The sequence below is a fragment of the Schistocerca serialis genome, chromosome 5, assembly GCF_023864345.2.
Source record: "Schistocerca serialis cubense isolate TAMUIC-IGC-003099 chromosome 5, iqSchSeri2.2, whole genome shotgun sequence".
Lineage (NCBI taxonomy): Eukaryota > Metazoa > Arthropoda > Insecta > Orthoptera > Acrididae > Schistocerca > Schistocerca serialis.
The window spans coordinates 97613293-97637386 of record NC_064642.1 but is presented as its reverse complement, the minus strand read 5'-3'; the positions used below and the strand labels follow the sequence as shown (position 1 = coordinate 97637386).

At 44.2% G+C, this 24094-nt stretch overlaps 1 protein-coding gene across 1 annotated transcript in view; it reads right to left on the bottom strand.

Moving 5' to 3' along the window:
* LOC126481634 (uncharacterized) overlaps positions 1-23859 on the bottom strand; it is an 81600-nt gene extending 57741 nt beyond the window's left edge. The window contains exons 1-2 of the mRNA XM_050105532.1: positions 23741-23859; positions 6540-6667 (exon numbers count right to left, since the gene is read on the bottom strand). Of these exons, the coding sequence (XP_049961489.1) occupies positions 6540-6667; positions 23741-23858 (246 nt within the window). The 5' untranslated portion in view covers position 23859. The remainder of the gene's footprint in view (positions 1-6539; positions 6668-23740) is intronic.
* Positions 23860-24094: the final 235 nt, after the last annotated feature.

Below are 24094 nucleotides of genomic sequence, written 5' to 3'. Positions count from 1 at the left end.
ATTGAGTTTGAACTGTGCCTCATCAGACCACACAATCATTTCTGCAAACTCTTCATCGTGGCGCATCATGTTAGTAAACCACTCGCAGTAGTCCATTCTACGATCTGGGTCGTCCTCGTTCATTGCATCTAGCAATTGTGGGATGTAGCACTCCCACTTTGCTGCCTTCAAAATTCGCCAAACACTTGAGCGACTCACTCCAGTTTCACGGGCACACTGTCTGACCGACTTCTGTGGTGAGCGAGCGAATTGTAACACACGACGGGAGTTAGCTGGACTTGTTACTGTTACAGGTCGTCCAGATCGTTGTTTGTGTACATCTTTAACCGAGCCTTCGGCTTCAAATTTGTCTCGAAAGCGACGAATCGTTAAACGTGTCGGTGGCTCTGTTTGATACTCATTTCGTCATTGCCGTTAAACCTCATTAATGTTTTCGTACTTAAAATACCACTTCAAAACTGACTTCCCTTCATCGAACGTAAGGCTTGCGCCAGCCATGTTTACTCGAATAACTAGGTGCAACTAAGAACAAAACACTGACTATCTGACGACTGACAACTAACAAAACAAAACAACGCAATACAACGCTTGTATAGCGATTGCCGGCACTACAAACTGTTACATTACCAAAGATGAGACAACTCCGTCAATTAGTTTGCCAGTTATAGTCTTTTAAACAGTGGATACATTTTTTTGGACCCCTCTGTATAGGTCATTAAAATATGGTTCGGAATCTAAAGTCTGTACTTAAAGATGTAGGAAGCAGAGGCCTTGTTGTAAAAGCCTTAACTGCCAGGAAACATGAGGGATTATCAAGTTCAAATTTGGTAGGAAGCTGTTTTTCAGAGTCAGAAATGGACGTATCAAATCTCTCGTCGATACTTCGTTTGGTAAAAGAAACACTGAGGAAAAACTTTGCTAAAATTTTAACCTGGAACCAAAATTTTGTGCTTCTTGTCAACAGGTGGGTAGACATACACGATCTAGTCACTTTACGGTGACCACCGCATTTGTTCCACGTCAACGTGCAGTAACCACTCACAGACGGCAGGTGGCATCACTGAACAGTAGAGGGTTCATAAAGCGTGTCTGGGGACGCGGACGACAGTGCAATCATTGCCATAATGCGGAAACGGAACGACTTATCTGATGTCCAAAACGGCATTGTCATTGGCTTTCGGGCCAAGGGTGGAAGCATTTCAGAACGTCTAAATTTGCAAACTGTTGACGTGCCGTGTTGGTTGAAGTATATCGTGCATGGCAAAATGGCCCATCCAAATTCGGCGCTGAGCCATCCATGGTGCACCATAGGCCATAGATGACAGGGGTGAATGACTTCTGCTGAGATGCCTACTGGCGAACAGACGTGCAGCTGTTGAGCAACTGACCGCCAGATGAACCAGGGGGCTACCAACGGTGTATCCACAACGACCATTCAGCGAATGTTGCTGCGTATGGGCCTCCACAGCAGGTGCCTGGTTCGTGCACCCGTGCTGACAGCTGTTCATTGGGGACGAACCCTGGCATTTGCATGACAATACCGCAACAGGGCGTCCACTGAGTGGCGACAGGAGGTCGTTCCAAATGAATCACGTATGATGCTCCATCGGACACCTGCTCGTTAGCGTGTTGTTGTGGTCTTCAGTCCTGAGACTGGTTTGATGCAACTCTCCATGCTACCCTATCCTGTGCAAGCTTCTTCATCTCCCAGTACCTACTGCAGCCTACATCCTTCTGAATCTGCTTAGGGTATTTATCTCTTGGTCTCCCTCTACGATTTTTACCCTCCACGCCACCCTCCAATACTAAATTGGTGATCCCTTGATGCCTCAGAACATGTCCCACCAACCGGTCCCTTCTTCTTGTCAAGTTGTGCCACAAACTCCTCTTCTCGCCAATTCTATTCAATACCTCCTCAATAGTTATGTGATCTACCCATCTAATCTTCAGCATTCTTCTGTAGCACCACATTTCGAAAGCTTCTATTCTCTTCTTGTCCATTCTCTTATCGTCCATGTTTCACTTCCATACATGGCTACACTCCATACAAATACTTTCAGAAACGACTTCCTGACGCTTAAATCTATACTCGATATTAACAAATTTCTCTTCTTCAGAAACGCTTTCTTTGCCATTGCCAGTCTACATTTTATATCCTCTCTACTTCGACAATCATCAGTTATTTTGCTCCCCAAATAGCAAGACTCCTTTACTACTTTAAGTGTCTCATTTCCTAATCTAATTCCCTTAGCACCACCCGACTTAATTTGACTACATTCCATTACCCTCGTTTTGCTTTTGTTGCTGTTCATCTTATATTCTCCTTTCGAGACACTGTCCATTCCTTTCAACTGCTCTTCCTGGTCCTTTGCTGTCTCTGACGGAATTACAATGTCATCGGCGAACCTCAAAGTTTTTATTTCTTCTCCATGGATTTTAATACCTACTCCGAACTTTTCTTTTGTTTCCTTTACTGCTTGCCTACAGATTGAGTAGCATCGGGGTGAGGCTACAACTCTGTATCACTCCCTTCCCAACCACTGCTTCCCTTTCATGTCCCTCGACTGTTATAACTGCCATCTGGTTTCTGTACAAATTGTAAATATCCTTTCGCTCCCTGTATTTTACCCCTGTGCAACAATTGTCAGAAGGGTTCATGGTGGAGGAAGAAACGCTATGGTCTTCAGAATATTGTCTTGGCATTCCCTTGGTGATCTTTTCATTGTGGAAGGCACCATGGAACAGCAGAAGTATGCATCTATCCTTGGGGACCACATCCACCCCAACATGTTTTTTCCTCGACGTGATGGCATCTACCAGTGGGACAATGCAACGAGTCACACAGCTCGCATTGTACGTGCGTAGTTCAAAGAGTACCAGCATGAGTTTACCGTACGCCACTGGCTACCAAACTCCCCACATTGAAACCGAATCGAGACTCCGTGGGACTACCTTGATTGGGCTGTACGCACCATGGATCCTCAATCGAGAAACCAAGGCTGTTGGCACGGCACTGGCTCCAGATCCCTGTCGGTGCCTTCCAAAACCTCACTGACCCTCTTCCTACACGCCTCGCAGTGGTTCAAGATGCAAAAGGTGGTTGATTATTCAGGCTTTTGTCAAGTGGTTAAATTAATGTGACTGGACAGTGTATACATTGTATAAAGAACATTGATATCCACTATTTGGAGAGAGACATGAACTTCTGATTGTTTCCTTTTTTATAGGTTGTTGCAGTTAAACGAGTGATATTTAAATATTTCTTGGAATTATTCTTTTTTTGAGCTATTTTTGCGTGGCGATCTTGCAGTACAACCTCATGTAGGACTGGTGAATATTTTCGTGTTGCCGACACACGACCTTCTACAATATTGCCTAACTGCGAGTTTAGGGCGAGCCCTTTTTTTACTACAACAATGACAGCGTGTGAGGTATAATATTACTTATTAATGAACAGAGAATTCGCATAACAATCACAATAGGAATTACTAGCTACATGAAGACCTGTCACATATGTTAAAAACAGTTCTAAGTAAAGGATCTTCTCTGATGTCGTGAGAACTGAATTTTCAATAATAACCACTGTCAGGCATAAATTGAATTTTACAACGTGTAGCTAACTAGCCTTTTCATTAGCCATTTTCAGTAACGAAGGCATGTACGTTTCTGCGCTCATCTAGCAGACACCAAAGAAGCAGCGATGAAGTTGAGGCCAGGCAGACAGAATATTTTCCCAGCACTTCAGATCTGTCTGACTGGTGCAGGGCAACTAACTGAAGACAGAAAATCTCTAGAATAGCCCCTCCTGAGTAGGTATTTCTGCTTGTATGCGGAAGAAGCAGACAAAACCAAAAGATTAAGAACATTTTATCATTTATCAAATAGCCAGGTTGAATGAAGCGACATTAAATGTGTTATTATATTTTCCTGCCCATTTCTCGACACTGCTGTGTTTATCGATGTCAAATGTACATGTAGTCAGTTTCAGGAACAAATGCATCCATTTTCAGGCAAATTTTAAGGCTGTGAGAGTCAGTCTAAATCCGACGGGGAGCGTTATAAAATAATTTTTCAAGAGCCAACGTAAGCGTCAGAACACGTTACCTCCTAGACTGACATAACTGGACTCTGTGTGTGTAAGGTGATTCAGGGCTTTTGTTAATATTCGAAAAGCGGTCTTACGAGGGCAATCCCAAAAGTAAGGTCTCTTATTTTTTTATAAGTACATAGACCTGTTTACTTCTACAATGGTTTATATCAGTTTACAGTTTGAACATTTAGCTATTTTTGGACATAATCACCATTTATGTCGATGTATTTTTGTAGACGCCGTGGCAGTTTTTGTATGCCCATGTCATAGCAGCTCGCCGCGATGCTGTTCCAAAAGGTATGAACCTCTTCTTTCGCCTCGTCGTCGGAACTGAATCGCTTTCCGGCCAAATGTTCTTTTAACCTGGGGAATAGGTGATAGTCACTGGGTGCTAAGTCAGGACTACAGGCTGGGTGGGTGATTATGCTCCACTGAAACTGTTGCAAGAGGGCAACGGTTTGCCGGGCCATGTGTGGGCGAGCGTTGTCACAGTTCATGTGTACGCCCTTAGTGAACATTCCTCTTCTCTGGTACTGAATTGCCCGTTTGAGGTTTTTCAGAATCTCACAGTACCTGTCAGCGTTAATTGTGGTCCCAGCGATTCATCTCCGACGCTGATGTGAAAGAAGAGGCTCGTAACTTTCTGAACAACATGGCGGCGAGCTGCTATGACATGAGCATACAAAAACTGCCACAGCGTCTACAAAAATGCATCGACAGAAATGGTGATTATGTCGAAAAATAGCTAAATGTTCAAGCTGTAAACTGATGTAAACCATTGTAGAAATAAAGAGGTCTATGTACTTATAAAAAAATAGGAAACCTTACTTTTGGGATTACCCTAGTATCACACTGTTAGGAGATAATATAGTTCGCGGATTTGAACTGGTTCCTCAATGTCTATAAGATGCCTGAAGATGGTGCCATTTGGCACCAATAAATACAGCTGAATGGAAAAAGGAAAAAGAGGGAACATAACAAGGTAATTATACTTATCCTCCATGTAAACTCTGATTTGATATGTAGGATGATCCAAAAGTGTTAGGACAAAGTTTGCGGAGTTGTAGAGGGTGCCTTGAGAACAAATCGAGGACAGGAACCCACACGCAGAAACGTCATCCAACGACGACGCAGAGCGTCGAAGTTATAAGCGTTGGTGCCAGCCACTAAGCCATATCTTCGGCAGCGAACATGACTTTGTAAGATGACGGACTGGAGGTGGAACGTATCGCAATGTTGTTTGTTATGCAGTGGTTACGAGGGATTGCCACGGCCACCCGTGGAGAAGATGGAGCAAGCTGATGCGTAGACAGGCCTCGTCTCCTACGAATGTGATGCTCTGTTGCCTTATTGGATGGAGGTTTCGGACACAGGTTTCGATCTGCAGATTATTTTCCTCCTATATACCAAAGAACATTGGAGATGTTAGAGGGTCCTAGGAGAAAAGTAAGCTACATGTGGAAACCTGTGTCCAAAACCCTCACCCACCAAGGCAACAGAGCATGCCATTCACAGGAGACAAGGCCTTTCTACTCAGCAGCGAGCTCCATCTTCCCATTGGCGATTGTGGAAATCAGTTGCAGTATTTGAATAACGAACAACACTGAGAGACATTCTCCCGATGGTCTGTCAGCGTGCAAAGTCACGTTTGGAGCCGGAGGGGTAGTCTAGTGGCAGGCGCCAGCGACTATAACTTAGATGCTATATAGCGTCGTTGCACGACTTTGCTGGTTCCTATCCTCGATTTGTTCTTCAAGACATCGTCTGGATCCCCTCGAAGTTTTTCACAACGTTTCTGGGACATCCTGTGTATACTGCTGGTCATTAAAATTGCAACACCTTCTTCAGTACTATCTGCCTTTTCTAACAACATCAAGACAGTCGTGGTACAACTTACATAATTACTAGAAACTCACTCCATACCCTTTTATCAGATGGTTGGGTTGGGTTGTTTGGGGGAGAGACCAAACAGCGTGGTCATCGGTCTCATCGGATTAGGGAAGGACGGGGAAGTCGGCCGTGCCCTTTCAAAGGAACAATCCCGTCATTTGCCTGAAGCGGTTTAGGGAAATCACCGAAAACCTAAATCAGGATGGCCGGACGCGGGATTGAATCGTCGTCCTCCCGAATGCGAGTCCAGTGTGCTAACCACTGCGCCACCTCGCTCGGTTTTTATCAGATGCGCCAAGTTTTTGCTACAATAATATTATTATTTCTAGTCAAATATTTTCTTTAACAGAATAAACGAATTAATTGTGGTTCTTGTTTAACGTAACAATCATTTAATTCCTAATTCATTATTTTGTAGGGTGAATAATTAACATATGTCAGACACAGTACCCAATTTCCAAACCTACAACCTGAGTCACACCAAGGTAACCCAACGAAGTGTATATGAATGAAAAAACTGAAGCTGGTTGTGTGATAGAGCGTTACACGGAATAGTTACCACTGTGTTGGAGTAGTCGACGCTGAAGTTGATGAAGATACCCAAGTCGCTGAGGCAGATGAAGCCGGTGATGGTCACCCAGCTCCACAGCACCCAAGAGCGCCTCTGCTCCATCACCCGCACAGCCTCTGCAACACGGAGCACACACTTCGGCTACCTGCTGCACAAACTGTAGCAGGACTCAGCTACACAGCAATCTAGTACATATGACCATAGATACATAGCAAACATCACTTTCATCTGATTTAAATTTACACTCATTCTCATAAATTAAGGTAAATGCTGATACATGGTGAAACAACGCTCTGGTGGGCGGTCTGCGGGTTTAAATCACCTCGGGGTATGACCATGCGGTGCATTTGACCTGCGGTCGTCGCACGGTGACGCTGGCAGCAGTTAACATACGCAGAGGTGTGTTGGTGGATGTCCGAGTACGGTGCAGCGAGTAAGTATGCAGACGTTTTCAGACGTGCGAGTGGTGACTGTGTGTTGAAAATGGCTCAAAGAACAAGTATTGATGACGTTATGAGGGGCAAATACTAGGGCACTGGAGGCTGGTCAAACACAGCAGGTCGTAGCATGGGCCCTCCGTATGCCACAAAGTGTGATCTCATGATTATGGCAATGATTCTAGCAGACAGGAAACGTATCCAGGCGCTACAGTACGGGACATCCACAGTGTACAACACCACAAGAAGACCTATATCTCACCATCAGTGCCCACAGACTGTCACGAAGTACTGCAGGTAGGCTTGCTCGGGACCTTACCGCAGCTACTGGAATAGTTGTCTCCAAACACACATTCTACAGACGACTGAACAGACATGGCTTATTCACCCGGCGACCTGCAAGGTGCATTCCACTGACCCTGGTCACAGGACAGCCCGTAAAGCCTGGTGCCAAGAACACATTACATGGTCATTGGAACAGTGGCCCCAGGTTATGTTCACGGTCGAGTCCATGTATAGTCTGAACAGTGATTCTCGCCGGGTTTTCATCTGGCGTGAACCAGGAACCAGATACCAGCCCCTTAATGTCCTTGAAAGGGACCTGTATGGAGGTCGTGGTTTGATGGTGTGGGGTGGGATTATGATTGGTGCACGTACATCCCTGCATGTCTTTGACAGAGGAACTGTAACAGGTCAGGTGTATCGGGACGTCATTTTGTACCAGTATGTACGCCTTTTCAGGGGTGCAGTGGGTCCCACTTTCCTCCTGATGGATGATAACGCACCGCCCCACCGAGCTACCATCGTGGAGGAGTACCTTGAAACAGAAGATATCAGACGAATGGAGTGGCCTGTCTGTTCTCTTGATCTAAACCCCATCGAGCACGTCTGGGATGCTCTCGGTCGACGTATCACTGCGCGTCTTCAACACCTACGACACTTCAGGAGCTCCGACAGGCACAGGTGCAAGAATGGGAGGCTATACCCCAGCAGCTGCTCGACCACCTGATCCAGAGTATGCCACCCCGTTGTGCGGCCTGCGTACGTGTGCATGTTGATCATATCCCATATTGACCGTGGGGTGCAACAGGAAACAGTGACGTTTTGTAGCACATGTGTTTCGGTACGGTTTTCTCAACTTATCACCAATAACGTGGACTTACACATCTGTGTCGTGTGTGTTCCCTATGTCTTTGACATGTGCCTATGCTATTTGCGCCAGTTTTGTGTAGTGCCACGTTGTGTGGCACCACATTCTGCAATTATCTTTAATTTATGAGAATAAGTGTGGATGTTTCTCAGACTTTGCTGTTTACAGGAGGAGACACTTGACGACAGGTCGCAAATACCAGGTGGTTACAATTAGAGTGCAGGTACTCCAGTCTGGGGTCTAATTACCGCACGCCAACGAAACTTGATAGGTATTCTAAAGCATTAATGCGGAAAGGAGTAACGCTGAAAAAAATTAGTCACAGTTTTGGCCAGCAGGTGCAAATCTGGGGCTATGAACGCGTGAAAGACGTTTATGAGCCGTGACGCCACTGAGTTAGCAGATTGTTCTGTCTGGCGCCACTGGCTCAGGTGTAGTATCGACTATCCGCCTTGTCGCCCCATTGCCAATATCTATGAGGAAGAGTTTGCATCTGTGGGTTGTGTACTTAGAAGGTTTTTGCTTGCCGATATATATTCTATTGTATGTTCACCGGGGGCCTAGAAATGCCGCAGCCGCAGTGGTCCACAATCCCTCGACGACCACCACAGTCCACTTCACCCCTCCGCCTCCCCATACCGAACCACTCTTTCAGGGTTACTGTGTGGTCCGGCCCCTCGGTGGACAGCCCCCCCCAGGGAACGTCTCACACTAGACGAGTGTAACGCCTATGTTTGCGTGGTAGAGCAATGGTGGTGTACGCGTACGTGGAGAACTTGTTTGCACAGCAATCGCCGACATAGTGTAGCTGAGACAGAATAAGGGGAAACAGCCCACATTCGCCGAGGCAGATGGAAAACTGTCTAAGAACGATCCACAGACTGGCCGGTTCACCGGACCTCGACCCAAGTCCGCTGGGCGGATTCGTGCCGGAGACCAGGCGCTCCTTCCCAATCCGGAAAGCCGTGCGTTAGATCGCACGGCTAACCGGGCGGGCTGCCGATATATAATACGAGGTTCGCTATCCCGAGAGAAGGCACGAAATTTGGGGTGGTAGCGTGACGAAAAGAGGTGGTCACGAGGTCCGAGCCGCCGAAGCCACGAGCTGCGCAAGGAGGGCCTGCGCAGAGGGAAAATACCGGAGTACTTCACCGGGGTCAGCGTCGACTACAAGCAGCAGGCCGACCTACCATCGGTTGGTTGGCAACATTCGTGTCGGACGACAACTCGTGGCGTGGCTGCCCTCTTTTACCTGGCTTTCATCGGCACCACTCACAAGGGAACCTCACCATCGCACCCCCCTCAGATTTAGTCATAAGTTGGCACAGGGATAGGCCTTGAAAAACTGAACACAGGTCAATAGAGAAAACAGGAAGAAGTTGTGTGGAACTATGAGAAAAATAAACAAAATATACAAACTGAGTAGTCCATGTGGAACGTAGGCAACATCAAGGAAGTTGTGAGCTTACGAGCGCCGTGGTCCCGTGGTTAGCGTGAGCAGCTGCGGAACGAGAGGCCCTTCGTTCAAATCTTCTCTCGAGTGAAAAGTTTAATTTTTTATTTTCAGACAATTATCAAAGTTCAGGCACTTACACATAATCAACTTCGCTCTCCAAAATTCCAGGACATGTTCAGATTTGCTTGGACATATGCCGGATTTGACGGTCTACACACGTAAAAATTTGAAAATGTAAAAAACATATGTTTTGACAGAGCACAGGGAAAAGTGTGCGAGTGTGAGACTTTTGGATTCATTTGTTGCCGTTTATATGCCAAACTCTTATGTTTTCATCACTTTTTTGGGAGTGATTATCACATCCACAAGAAAACCTAAATCGGGCAAGGTAGAAGAATCTTTTTACCCATTCGCCAAGTGTGCAAGTTAGATGGGTCGACAACATATTCCTGTCATGTGACGCACATGCCGTCACCAGTGTCGTACAGAATATATCAGACGTGTTTTCCTGTGGAGGAATCGTTTGACCGATGACCTTGCGATCAAATGTTTTCGGTTCCTATTGGAGAGGCACGTCCTTTCGTCTACTAATCGCACGGTTTTGCGGTGCGGTCGCAAAACACAGACACTAAACTTATTACAGTGAACAGAGACGTCAATGAATGAACGGACAGATCGTAACTTTGCAAAAATAAAGAAAGTAAAATTTTCACTCGAGGGAATACTCGAACCAAGGACCTCACGTTCCATAGCTGCTCACTCTAACCACGGGACCACGGCGCTCCTCAGCTTATCTTGTCCTTGATGTTGCCTATCTTGCGCATGGACTACTCAGTTTGTATATTTTGGTTATTTTTCCATAGTTCCACACAACTTCTTCCTGTTTTCTCGATTGACTTGTGTTCAGTTTTTCAAGGCCTATCCCTGTGCGAACTTACAACTAAATCTGAGAGGGGTGCGATGGGGAGGTTCCCTTGTCAGTAACATCTGCCCATGGAACTGCTTGCTGATAAAGGGAAATAGCATTCCGTAATCCTCATGGTGATTTGTTTCATTGTCTACCTGCCCTCCTTATTATTTTCTGGTATGTAACCAACCCTGAGAGCTTTACTCTGTAGGCTCTTTGGTCGTAAATATAGGCAGTAGTATTGTACTAAGACGCTAGTTGTCGTTTGGAAATTTGTCCCGCTATTATATTGCCTTTCCTTTCTGGTTGGTACCCGATCATTAATGTTCTAATTAATCAGCTCTTGGCCGTAAATACAGCCGAAAAATTGTACTAATGCACAAGTTGCCGTTAAACAAAAGAGAGACCTTGTGTTTAGATTTAGCTGTTAACCGGTTCAGTTCATTGATTGTAATTGCATTTCTCAGTCATTAGTTACAATCTGAACAACTGTTATACTAAGCTGTTCGTTTCTGTGTTTGAAAGACCAGTTCATTATTGGGGTATTTTAGCTGGATCTTGTGGTTTCGCCTAGTGAGTTCTCTTGTAATAGGTATTCACAAGTAATTTTTTAAGACGTTCCTTCAGATCGGTCTTAATAACTGACAATCAGTTTAACTTTGAAAATATCAACAGCCAACTGTCACCAGGGCTTTATTCAAAATAAAATTGTCAGAAGGGACGGGTTGGGATCCAGTCGCACCTTGGTTGCAACTTTCGACGTACAGCTTTCAAATTAAAATTTAAGTCATCTTTTCAGAGTAATTGAATCACTCTTGTCATCAATGGTGCTTATATAGTTCTTATGTCGTGCAGAAGGGCATTTATTAAGACAGACTGTGTCCAACGCGGCGGTAAACACCGCTGTTTTACCCGATAACGAATGGTTCAAATGGCTTTAAGCACTATGGGACTTAACATCTGAGGTCATCAGTCCCCTAGACTTAGAACTACCTGAACCCAACTAACCTAAGGACAACACACACATCCATGTCTGAGGCAGGATTCGAATCTGCGACCATAGCAGCAGTGCGGTACCGGACTGAAGCGCCTAGAACCGCTCGGCGACACCGGCCGGTCATCCGATAACGGGTGGGCTGCAGGTCCGGCCGTCTTGTAATCATTGTCATATTGTTTGCTGTTTTGAAATACAGCACTTCAAATTTCTTTGGTAAATTTTAAAAGCTTATTCAACTTAAGGTTTAAGGTCAAAAGAATTTTCCAAATTTGTTCATTTGTTAAGGAAAATTTTATGGTTAAATGCTTCGATTATCTGTAAAACACTGTTTATATATTTTAAATAAACAGGTTGTGTGAATGGGGGTGCTGCCTTCCACGTTTACCATAATGCCAGTAAGTACCACGTACCAGAATAGAAATGTTTTTGAATGTAATGGATTTGGAACGGGGTATGTTCAGAAAAGGTCAAACAAGAGAGAAAGGCATACTGTTGATTTTATTATTAACAGTTTGTTCAATGTGAGGATCAGAGACGTCGACTAGATGCTGCACAACGCCAAATTTGCACCTGGTGGTCAAAACAGGAAGTAATTTTTTTTCAGCTTGTGTCTCTTCTACAATAATGAGTTAGTTATCTATCAAATTTCACTGTCATATGATTGGGAACCCCCCCCATGAACCATGGACCTTGCCGTTGGTGGGGAGGCTTGCGTGCCTCAGTGATACAGATAGCCGTACCGTAGGTGCAACCACAACGGAGGGGTATCTGTTGAGAGGCCAGACAAACGTGTGGTTCCTGAAGAGGGGCAGCAGCCTTTTCAGTAGTTGCAAGGGCAACAGTCTGGATGATTGACTGATCTGGCCTTGTAACAATAACCAAAACGGCCTTGCTGTGCCGGTACTGCGAACGGCTGAAAGCAAGGGGAAACTACAGCCGTAATTTTTCCCGAGGGCATGCAGCTTTACTGTATGACTACATGATGATGGCGTCCTCTTGGGTAAAATATTCCGGAGGTAAAATAGTCCCCCACTCGGATCTCCGGGCGGGGACTACTCAAGAGGATGTCGTTATTAGGAGAAAGAAAACTGGCGTTCTACGGATCGGAGCGTGGAATGTCAGATCCCTTAATAGGGCAGGTAGGTTAGAAAATTTAAAAACGGAAATGGATAGGTTAAAGTTAGATATAGTGGGAATTAGTGAAGTTCGGTGGCAGGAGGAACAAGACTTCTGGTCAGGTGACTACAGGGTTATAAACACAAAATCAAATAGGGGTAATGCAGGAGTAGGTTTAATAATGAATAGGAAAATAGGAATGCGGGTAAGCTACTACAAACAGCATAGTGAACGCATTATTGTGGCCAAGATAGATACGAAGCCCACACCTACTACAGTAGTACAAGTTTATATGCCAACTAGCTCTGCAGATGACGAAGAAATTGAAGAAATGTATGATGAAATAAAAGAAATTATTCAGATTGTGAAGGGAGACGAAAATTTAATAGTCATGGGTGACTGGAATTCGAGTGTAGGAAAAGGGAGAGAAGGAAACATAGTAGGTGAATATGGATTGGGGGACAGAAATGAAAGAGGAAGCCGCCTGGTAGAATTTTGCACAGAGCACAACATAATCATAACTAACACTTGGTTTAAGAATCATGAAAGAAGGTTGTATACATGGAAGAACCCTGGAGATACTAAAAGGTATCAGATAGATTATATAATGGTAAGACAGAGATTTACGAACCAGGTTTTAAATTGTAAGACATTTCCAGGGGCAGATGTGGACTCTGATCGCAATCTATTGGTTATGACCTGTAGATTAAAACTGAAGAAACTGCAAAAAGGTGGGAATTTAAGGAGATGGGACCTGGATAAACTAAAAGAACCAGAGGTTGTACAGAGATTCAGGGAGAGCATAAGGGAGCAATTGACAGGAATGGGGGAAATAAATACAGTAGAAGAAGAATGGGTAGCTTTGAGGGATGAAGTAGTGAAGGCAGCAGAGGATCAAGTAGGTAAAAAGACGAGGGCTAGTAGAAATCCTTGGGTAACAGAAGAAATATTGAATTTAATTGATGAAAGGAGAAAATATAAAAATGCAGTAAGTGAAACAGGCAAAAAGGAATACAAAAGTCTCAAAAATGAGATCGACAGGAAGTGCAAAATGGCTAAGCAGGGATGGCTAGAGGACAAATGTAAGGATGTAGAGGCCTATCTATAGATACCGCCTACAGGAAAATTAAAGAGACCTTTGGTGATAAGAGAACGTCATGTATGAATATCAAGAGCTCAGATGGAAACCCAGTTCTAAGCAAAGAAGGGAAAGCAGAAAGGTGGAAGGAGTATATAGAGGGTCTATACAAGGGCGATGTACTTGAGGACAATATTATGGAAATGGAAGAGGATGTAGATGAAGATGAAATGGGAGGAATGATACTGCGTGAAGAGTTTGACAGAGCACTGAAAGACCTGAGTCGAAACAAAGCCCCCGGAGTAGACAATATTCCATTGGAACTACTGACGGCCGTGGGAGAGCCAGTCCTGACAAAACTCTACCATCTGGTGAGGAAGATGTATGAGACAGGCGAAATACCCTCAGACTTCAAGAAGAATATAATAATTCCAATCCCAAAGAAAGCAGGCGTTGACAGATGTGAAAATTACCGAACTATCAGCTTAATAAGTCACAGCTGCAAAATACTAACACGAATTCCTTACAGACGAATGGAAAAACTAGTAGAAGCCAACCTCGGGGAAGATCAGTTTGGATTCCGCAGAAACACTGGAACACGTGAGGCAATACTGACCTTACGACGTATCTTAGAAGAAAGATTAAGGAAAGGCAAACCTACGTTTCTAGCATTTGTAGACTTAGAGAAAGCTTTTGACAATGTTGACTGGAATACTCTCTTTCAAATTCTAAAGGTGGCAGGGGTAAAATACAGGGAGCGAAAGGCTATTTACAATTTGTACAGAAACCAGATGGCAGTTATAAGAGTCGAGGGACATGAAAGGGAAGCAGTGGTTGGGAAGGGAGTAAGACAGGGTTGTAGCCTCTCCCCGATGTTGTTCAATTTGTATATTGAGCAAGCAGTAAAGGAAACAAAAGAAAAATTCGGAGTAGGTATTAAAATTCATGGAGAAGAAATAAAAACTTTGAGGTTCGCCGATGACATTGTAATTCTGTCAGAGACAGCAAAGGACTTGGAAGAGCAGTTGAATGGAATGGACAGTGTCTTGAAAGGAGGATATAAGATGAACATCAACAAAAGCAAAACAAGGATAATGGAATGTAGTCTAATTAAGTCGGGTGATGCTGAGGGAATTAGATTAGGAAATGAGGCACTTAAAGTAGTAAAGGAGTTTTGTTATTTGGGGAGCAAAATAACTGATGATGGTCGAATTAGAGAGGATATAAAATGTAGGCTGGCAATGGCAAGGAAAGCGTTTCTGAAGAAGAGAAATTTGTTAACATCCAGTATTAATTTAAGTGTCAGGAAGTCATTTCTGAAAGTATTTGTATGGAGTGTAGCCATGTATGGAAGTGAAACATGGACGATAAATAGTTTGGACAAGAAGAGAATAGAAGCTTTCGAAATGTGGTGCTACAGAAGAATGCTGAAGATTAGATGGGTAGATCACATAACTAATGAGGAAGTATTGAATAGGATTGGGGAGAAGAGAAGTTTGTGGCGCAACTTGACCAGAAGAAGGGATCGGTTGGTAGGACATGTTCTGAGGCATCAAGGGATCACCAATTTAGTATTGGAGGGCAGCGTGGAGGGTAAAAATCGTAGAGGGAGACCAAGAGATGAATACACTAAGCAGATTCAGGAGGATGTAGGTTGCAGTAGGTACTGGGAGATGAAAAAGCTTGCACAGGATAGAGTAGCATGGAGAGCTGCATCAAACCAGTCTCAGGACTGAAGACCACAACAACAACAAATGATTGGGAAAATGTTGGTACTTTCGGTTGTGTCCGTTGAACAATGGAAGGAGACTGTACTTGGTACGAATCTTTTTCAGAACTGTGGGCAATAGTATTGTAAAAAATTTCAGTTTACCAGAAAGTAATGTGTGGTAGTAGTTGTATTCATATATATACACTATAATAGGGAAATTTGACGTATTGTGGTATTGCAGTTTAAGAACCAAAAAACATAATTCCCAACATAAGCAGTTACAGGCACTGATAAGCAAAAACTTTATGACCACAGCCCAGCGCAACACTGAAGCTCAAATGCTGGCACTGCTGGCGGTGAAAGCGGAGCAGAGGCGAAGGGAAATTATTCTAGTGTCGATAAGGGGCGCAAATGCGGAAATCGACTGACACAAGCGACTTCGACAAAATGTATTTTGTTAAGGCCAGGTTCTCATTTCAAATGGTCGAAAATTCGATTTTTATATTGAATTATTTTAAGGTATATGTGTCTAGAATGTTGGGACGAAAAGGTTTTTTTTAATCTGTGGGTTGCAAAAGTTTCTACAGTCCATTGTCCGAAGCAGTGTCACGGCCGCCGTGAAAGCTCACAGCCGGAGACGCCCGGGTCAGCAACAAACTTATCGTGCAATGACGCAAGTTCACAAAATGATTTATATTCCAGTGTGCATGCAAACATATTCGCCGAAAAAGCTGACGAACAACGTGTACAGGCAGCCGAACGCAGCATATCCAGTTCAGCCAGATCGGCTTTTGTCGCCAAGAAGAACGAGGGAATTGCTCTCCGGGAACACTTCGAGTTAGGGGAAGCGTTGATATACGGTCGTGCAATTGCAGACAAGTACGAAAACACTTTTTTTAATGAAATTTTGGTCAGAACTGGTCAAAACAAAATTTATGGTCCTCCATATTGGATTACCCATTTTGAATTTTCAAAATCTAACTTCAGATTTGTGTTCAGCAACATCAAAAATACATAATAACATGTAGTTTTTATGCAACAATACAACTAATGCAGCAATGCAACTAATAGTACATATAAAAATTTCCCCTAAACTTTAAAGACGTTTTTCCCTGGAAACGATTTTTCAAAACTGTCAAACATAAAATAAACATAATTTAGTTTATTAACTTCCACCTTTGACCTCCGAAAAGTAAACACTTTTGTTGGCATCTTATGCCTGTAATATAGGAAATTTGTTAACATTAACTATTTTTTGTGAAGACATAATGAGTGAATCGAACTCAGAGTTAGCACCATATCGTTAAATCTAAGGTTATTTCATTTTGGGTATAAGCGCCCATAAATTTAATGCAGAGTCGACTGATGATATCCATTTTTGATTTCAGATAACTGCTGAGGGGCTACACAGCACGCAGTCTGCGTACTTCAAACTCTCAGGCCCTTGATCAAACCATTGTTAAGGGCGCCATTTTGTTTTTTGTATTGAAAATCTAGAATAAAGTTCAAAGTATGATCAATCCTAATCCCCAAAAGGATCCTTTGTACGTTTTTAAATTGTCTCAAAAAAATTCCAAACCTTTGCCTAGTTTTTGCTCATTTGAATGAGGACCTGGTCTTAAGGACAGGCGCCCGGTAACGAATTTCTCGAATACAGCGAATCTGTTTAGCTGTTTGCGTGTTCCTCTGTCGTGAGCGACAAGACGGTGGACGGCGACGCCTCACCACAGAATGTGGAGATCTGAGGCTCGCTTGCTCTGTAAAGCAGAACAGGCTACGATCTGTGCCAGACCTAAAGCAGAGCGAAGTGCGTGTGCAGGCACGAGTGTTTCAGACTACGATGTTCAGTGCACAAAGCCGAACACTGCGTTGCACAAAAGTCGACCTCAACGAATGGTCACATTGACTAAATGACGTCGTTAATTTGAAAAGCAGCAAGCTACTTGGCATGTCCCTTTTCACGGAATATGAAAATTACACTGTACTAAGAGGATAGTGAGGAGGCAGACTATTATGATGATGGCTTATAAAAGCGAACTGGGCTGTAGGGACTGTATGTACTGACCTCTAACTGACGTCATATCTTAACTACATTTAACATGGTTCAGTTCTTCTCTTTCTTTCCTTTCTGAGAATGTTTGGGAACAGGACGCACGCTGGATCTGGGGAAGGTGGGAAAGGCAAGTAAGTGTCCGACGTAATGAAAATGTGGGCCTAACAGCCAAGCAGGTACTCTGGCATTAGCATAGGACTGGTAGCGTAAGGTGCTGTCTCCATGAAAGTTACATCGCCAGGCAAGCCCTGGGAGACCAGTGCTATTGGTTCGTTTACGTCTCCAGCCTAGCGGTTGAGCAGTGCCGAGTGGGGAGGGGGGAGGGGGGGTGGAACTTTAATCAGCATGACACCGGGGGTGCTCTGCTGTATTCTGAAGACTGGCTTTCGCAGAAAATAGTATAGCACTTTCCCAAAGATCCACAGCATGCCACAAAATAAGAGCCTAGCCTCGAGAAAAGTTTTCTTTCTGGGCACAAAAAGTTGTGATTATAAAAATGCCTGTGACATCAGGAAGATGGATCACTGGGAGCAGATTTTTGGAAGAGGAGGATGATCGAAAAGCCATTGGAGTTTTAAGGCAACGCGTTTTTCTTGGTGGAATTTTCGCGGAAGACGCACTCACGCCATTGGCGGGCTGAATGCTCTTATACAGCGATTGGTAGTCACGTTGTGTTCGGTGGGAAGGAGAATGCCGGCTGTATGATTCGGCTAGAAAATTTGGGAGTTCGTTAGGGGACAGAGACGAGGTGCGCGTGGCAGAGTTCGTCCAGAGATGGTGACATGGGCCGATCTAGGAATGTGTTCGAGATTCAGGGCTCGTATCGGTGGAACCACGTCCCTCCGTCCGTACTAGAGAGGGACAGTCAAGACGACAACACTCTGCATACCTCATCCTGATAACGCACGGTGAGCATTATTAGCAGCACTAGTATGCGTTTCTCAGTACAGAGGTCAGGCTATCAGCCAGTGTGTTCAATTAGTTAGAAGCTTGTGCGTTATTTCTGGAATGTCAGTTGTGTCTAAAGGGCACATTCTCAAGCCATTCAAGTAACTCTGAGAACTAACAAGTTCACCTGCTGTAAACCATGCAGGGAAGCTTTGTAATATTAGCTGTGATTGGTAGATAGTCAGATGCATTTCATGTTTGTCTTTTTAATGGAATAAATTAATCTGTTTGCTTAAAACTTGCGTATGTTAACACCTTCTATTACTCATTTTAACTCTTACGGGAATCGTCACCTTAGTGGGCGCGAGTAACGAGTGGATGGGCAAATATCTATTAGGAACATTACGTAGGTAGATTGTGGACAGTTGGGAATGTGTGTCTCAAGGGAAGCGTGCAAAGGATAAGTCCCTGCAGTCGCGCTATTCATCTGTGTCCTTAGTGGCTCAGATGCCTGCCGGCACGGTAACTCAGCGTGTTCGGTCAGAGGGTTAGCTGCCCTCTGTAATAAAAAAAAATAATAATAAAATAAAAATAAAACTGCGTTAATCGATCAACAACGAACTTAAACGGAACTCTTACGACGTCCGCCCCGAGCAGATGCAACGAACAAAAGTGAACAAAATGATGGATACAGCGTCTGCCATGTGCCATGTAAGTAGTAGATCCCGGGTTCGAGTCCCGGTCGGGGCACACATTTTCAACTCTCCCCATCGAGATATATCGACAACACCTGTCGGCAGCTGAAAATTTCAATTAATTATCATTTGTTCTAGAGAAGCTGCACGGTCATTAATGGTATCTGTTCTTTCGAGAACAGTTACTATCTTCATATGATATTGTGTAGTTCACCACTATACGCTCCACAGCTAGGGCCATAAATTCTTCCGTTTCGTTAATCCGTTTGTGGACAGTAATTCAGCTTGCGTCTTGAAAGGTGTGTCCGGCTCTTGCCTTTCTGGGTCAGGGTAACCATTTGAAACACTTGCAGGATTTTGCAAATTCTGATTGCAGTTGGCACCAGATCATCGAGATTGCACTTTGGATCTATGGAAGCGTGGCGCCTGGTCGGTTCCTCTCAATTATCGTGTCGGGATCCGCCACCATTCAGGTGAACAGCTGCTCCAGAGGTACACTGCGCCACGGACGTAGGCCGGTGGCGGCAGTATTAAGCCATGGGGGACATCACGTGGGTTTCCGTAGGACCTGTGGAAGTTATCGAAGCCATCATGACTACTGTGAACTACGTGGGCATTATTACGGACCAGGTGCGTCTCTTTCATGGTTCACGTCTTCCCTGAAGGCGATGGCATCTTCCGGCAGGATAAATGTGCGTCTTACAAGGCCAGACTCTTACTATAGTGGTTTGAGAGGGAAGATAGTGAATTCATACTGATGTATTGCCCAACAAATTCGCCTGATTTGAATCCAGTGGAATACACTTGGGACGCTATCGGCTGTCAGCTCCGTGAGCTCAAACTATAGCCCCGCAATTTAAAGGCGGTGTGTCCGTAGACATTTGGCGCCATATACCTCCGGAAACTACTGAGTCCTTGTCTAGTTCATACCACACGGAATCGCTGTTGTATTGCGTTTCAAATGTGAATAAACACCTTGTTAAGCTGGTGGTCACAACATTTTGGCTCATCAGTGTATTTAACTGCTTACTTTAGGTTCACTCAGGTGGTACACTGAGTGAGACAGTGAGAGAGAGAGAGAGAGAAAGAGAGTGTGTGTGTGTGTGTGTGTGTGTGTGAGAGAGAGAGAGAGAGAGAGAGAGAGAGAGAGAGAGAGAGTGAGAGAGAGAGAGAGAGAGCGTGAGAGAGAGAGATTGAGAGAGAGAGAGACAGGGAGAGAGAGAGCTAAGAGAGATAGGAGAGAGAGAAAGGGAGAGAGAGAGAGAGAGAGAGAGAGAGAGAGAGAGAGAGAGAGAGAGAGAGAGAGAGAGCTAAGAGAGATAGGAGAGAGAGAGGGGGGGGGATGGCATTTAATTATTGACAGTATTACTAAATTACTTTGCAAAATGTGATTAAGATAGAATGTAGACACACACATGATATTTGAATAGTCTTGGGAACATTGTATTACAAATTTATTGCGTATTTAGTGCCATAAAATTTATTACAGCCTGTATCCTACCGAATATCCAACTGTTTAAAATAGCGCGACGTCATTCAATGTATCTCTACAGCACTGTTCTGTTTCAACAATCTTGCTAAGATATTGTTTCATAATCGTGGCACTATACTTACAAGTACGAGGGTAATCCCAAAAGTAAGGTCTCCTATTTTTTATAAGTACATAGACTTGTTTATTTCAACAATGGTTTACATCAGTTTACAGCTTGAACGTTTAGCTATTTTTCGACAAAATCAGCATTACTGTCGATGCATTTTTGTAAACACTGTAGCAGTTTTTGTTTGCCCACGTCATGCCAGCTCGCCGCCATGCTGTTCAGAAAGTTATGAACCTCTTCTTTCACTTCGTCGTCGGAGCTGAGTCGTTGGGTCCACAATTAACGCTGACAGGTACAGTGAGACTCTGAGAAACCTCAAACGGGCAATTCAGAACCGGAGAAGAGGAATGTTGGGCAAGGGCGTACACATTCTCCATGAGAACGCTCGCCCACACCTCACTCGGCAAACCGTTGCTCTCCTGCAACAGTTTCAGCGGAACATGATCACCCACCCATCCTATAGTCCTGTCTTGGCGCCCAGTGACTATCACCCGTTCCCTAGGTTAAAAGAACATTTGGCCGAAAATGACTTACAAGTTAGTGGCGCCCTCCATCGGTAATGATGGAATTCAATATGGTGTTGGCCCACCCTTAGCCTTTATGACAGCTACCACTCTCGCAGGAATACGGTCAGTTAGGTGCTGGAAGGTTTCTTGGGCAATGGCAGTCCATTCTTCACGGAGTGCCGCACTGAGGAGAGGTATCGATGTCGATCGGTGAGGCCCGGCACGAAGTTGGCGTCCCAAAACATCCCAAAGGTGTTCTATAGGATTTAGGTCAGGACTCTGTGCAGGGATGTTAATGTCATGTAACCACTCTGCCACTGGCCGTGCATTATTAACAGGTGCTCCGATCGTGTTGAAAGATGAAATCGCCATCCACAAATTGCTCTTCAATAGTGGGAAGCAAGAAAGTGCTTCAAACATGAATGTAGGACTGTGCTGTGAGAGTCCCACGCAAAACTACAAGGAATGCGAGCTCCCTCCATGAAAAACACGACCACACCACAACACCACCGCCTCCGAAATTTACTGTTAGCACTACACACGCTGGCAGATGACAATCACCGGGCATTCGCCATACCCATACCCTGCCATCGGATCGCCACATTGTGTACCATGATTCGTCATTCCACACGACGTTTTTCCACTGTTCAATCGTCCAATGTTTACGCTTGTTACACCAAGCGAGGCGTCTTTTGACATTTACCGATATGTGTGGCTTATGAGTAGCTGCTCGACCATGAAATCCAAGTGTTCTCACGTTCCGCGTAACTGTCATAATACTTGCAGTGGATCCTAACTGTTTGGAATTGCTTTTTAATGGTCTGGTTAGACGTGTGCCTATTACACATTACGACCCTCTTCAACTGTCGGCGGTCTCTGTCAGTCAACAGACGAGGTCCGCCTGTACGCTTTTGTGCTGTACGTGTCCCTTCACGTTTCCACTTTACTATCCATCGGAAACAGTGGACTCAGGGACGTTTAGGAATGTGGAAATCTCGCGTACAGACGTATGATACAAGTGACACCCAATCACCTGACCACGTTCGAAGTCCGTGAGTTCCGCGGAGCGACCCATTCTGCTCACTCACGGTGTCTAATGACTACTGAGGTCGCTAATATGGAGTACCTGGCAGTAGGTGACAGCACAATGCACCTAAAATGAAAAATGTATGTTTTCGTGGGTGTCCGGATACTTTTGATCACGTAGTGTATGTTTGAAATTATGTGTAACGTTTGTTGTAAGTCACTAAGTGTCCCATGTGCGAATACTGGTTGAATAAATTATGCATATTCGAGCGTCATGCGCTACACTGCTTTTGCACCACCACCACCACCACCACCACCGCCACCACCCTTTTCATATGTATGTGGTTCTTACCCCCACAACGAATCTTTTCAGGCAGGAAGTGCTATGCGTACCAAGTTTGGTTGAAATCGATCCAATGGTTTAGGAGGAGATGAATACAGGGTGTATCATAACTAATGGTTTAAACGCATACAGTTGTAAGTACACGATGTTAGAAGCAAAAGAGTCTCAGTAAACATAGGGTCGAAAATGCATACCTTAAGAGTTACGAGCAATTTTTCATCATCGATATTGTGAAACAAATCTCTTCTACTGCAAGTTCTTTGCTTTCCATATTTTGGCAAGTGGTAGTGTGGACCAAAATAAGAAAAAAATGTCCAGCAAAAATGTGTTCTAAAACGCATACCTTAAAAGTTACGAGCACTTCATCATTAGAAGAGTTGTGTTTCAAAGAAGCAAAGATGAACAAGTTCTCATAGCTCTTAAGGAATGAATTTTAGGGCACATGTTTACTGGACTTTTTTTCCTTGGTTTTGCCATACTAGCAGTTTCCAAAATACGGAAAGCAAAGAACTTGCAGTAGAAGAGATATGTTTCACTGTATCTAAGATGAAAAATTGCTCGTAGCTCTTAGGGTATGCATTTTCGACTCTATGTTTACTGAGACTTTTTTGCTTCTAGTATCGCGTACTTTCAACTGTATGCGTTTACCCCATTAATTATGATACACCCTGTATACATACATTTTTTAATATGTATGGATTTTTGGTTAGAGCAAGGGACCCCTTTCTTCCACATTTTGCAGTGGACAGTCCTAGAGTCCAAGACGGTAACATACATGTTCACAGGGCTGCAAGCTTATGTTCCTTATTTATGAATACTCGCCCCTCCCCTCCCCCTCTCCCCCACACTCTGACAGATAGATCACTCCACCTTAATCCCGTAGAAATGTCTGGTGCTATTTGGAAAAGTGGGTTGAATGTAGCAGTCAATATCTTTACAGTTTGGTATATTTAGAGCGTCTAGCCACAATGAGTGGCTTGAGTTGGAGATGGTGTACCTCCAAGACTTGTGCACTCTCTGCAACTCCCAGTTGAACTATTATCAAGACTATAAGTTATGTTTCACAGTATTAGGCCCATATCCCCTAGGGTTCACAATTTTTTTGTCTGGTGTGCTTAATTAGCGCTCCACTGTTAACGGCACAGGTTCATCGTTTCGCTGCGAAACTTCTTTCTCACATCGAAACGAAAGTAGTTTCTGAAACGTGGTAGATATGAGAGATACTTACCCCATACTAGGAGGCTGGACGCGACTACCCAGAGGAAGCTCGTCGCGATGATAATGCTGTTGATTATCAGAAGCCCTTCCGGTGGTGTGAGACCCACCGTCTGAGACCTATTGGACATCGCGCACTCGTCACCTGCAAAATCACACAGTACGTCACACGTAGTACTGCACAGGCGTTCTTAGTCGCGCAGTTAATGCAGAAACACATTCCTAGAGGAACTGTGCAAATACGACAGTTACATCGTGCTACACTGAATAAAATGTAAGCTGAATGGAATTAACTAATTCTTATCATTACTATTGTGCCGGTAGCGGACATCAGATAAAAAACTAAAAGTTAGCTCTGGCTTTTGTT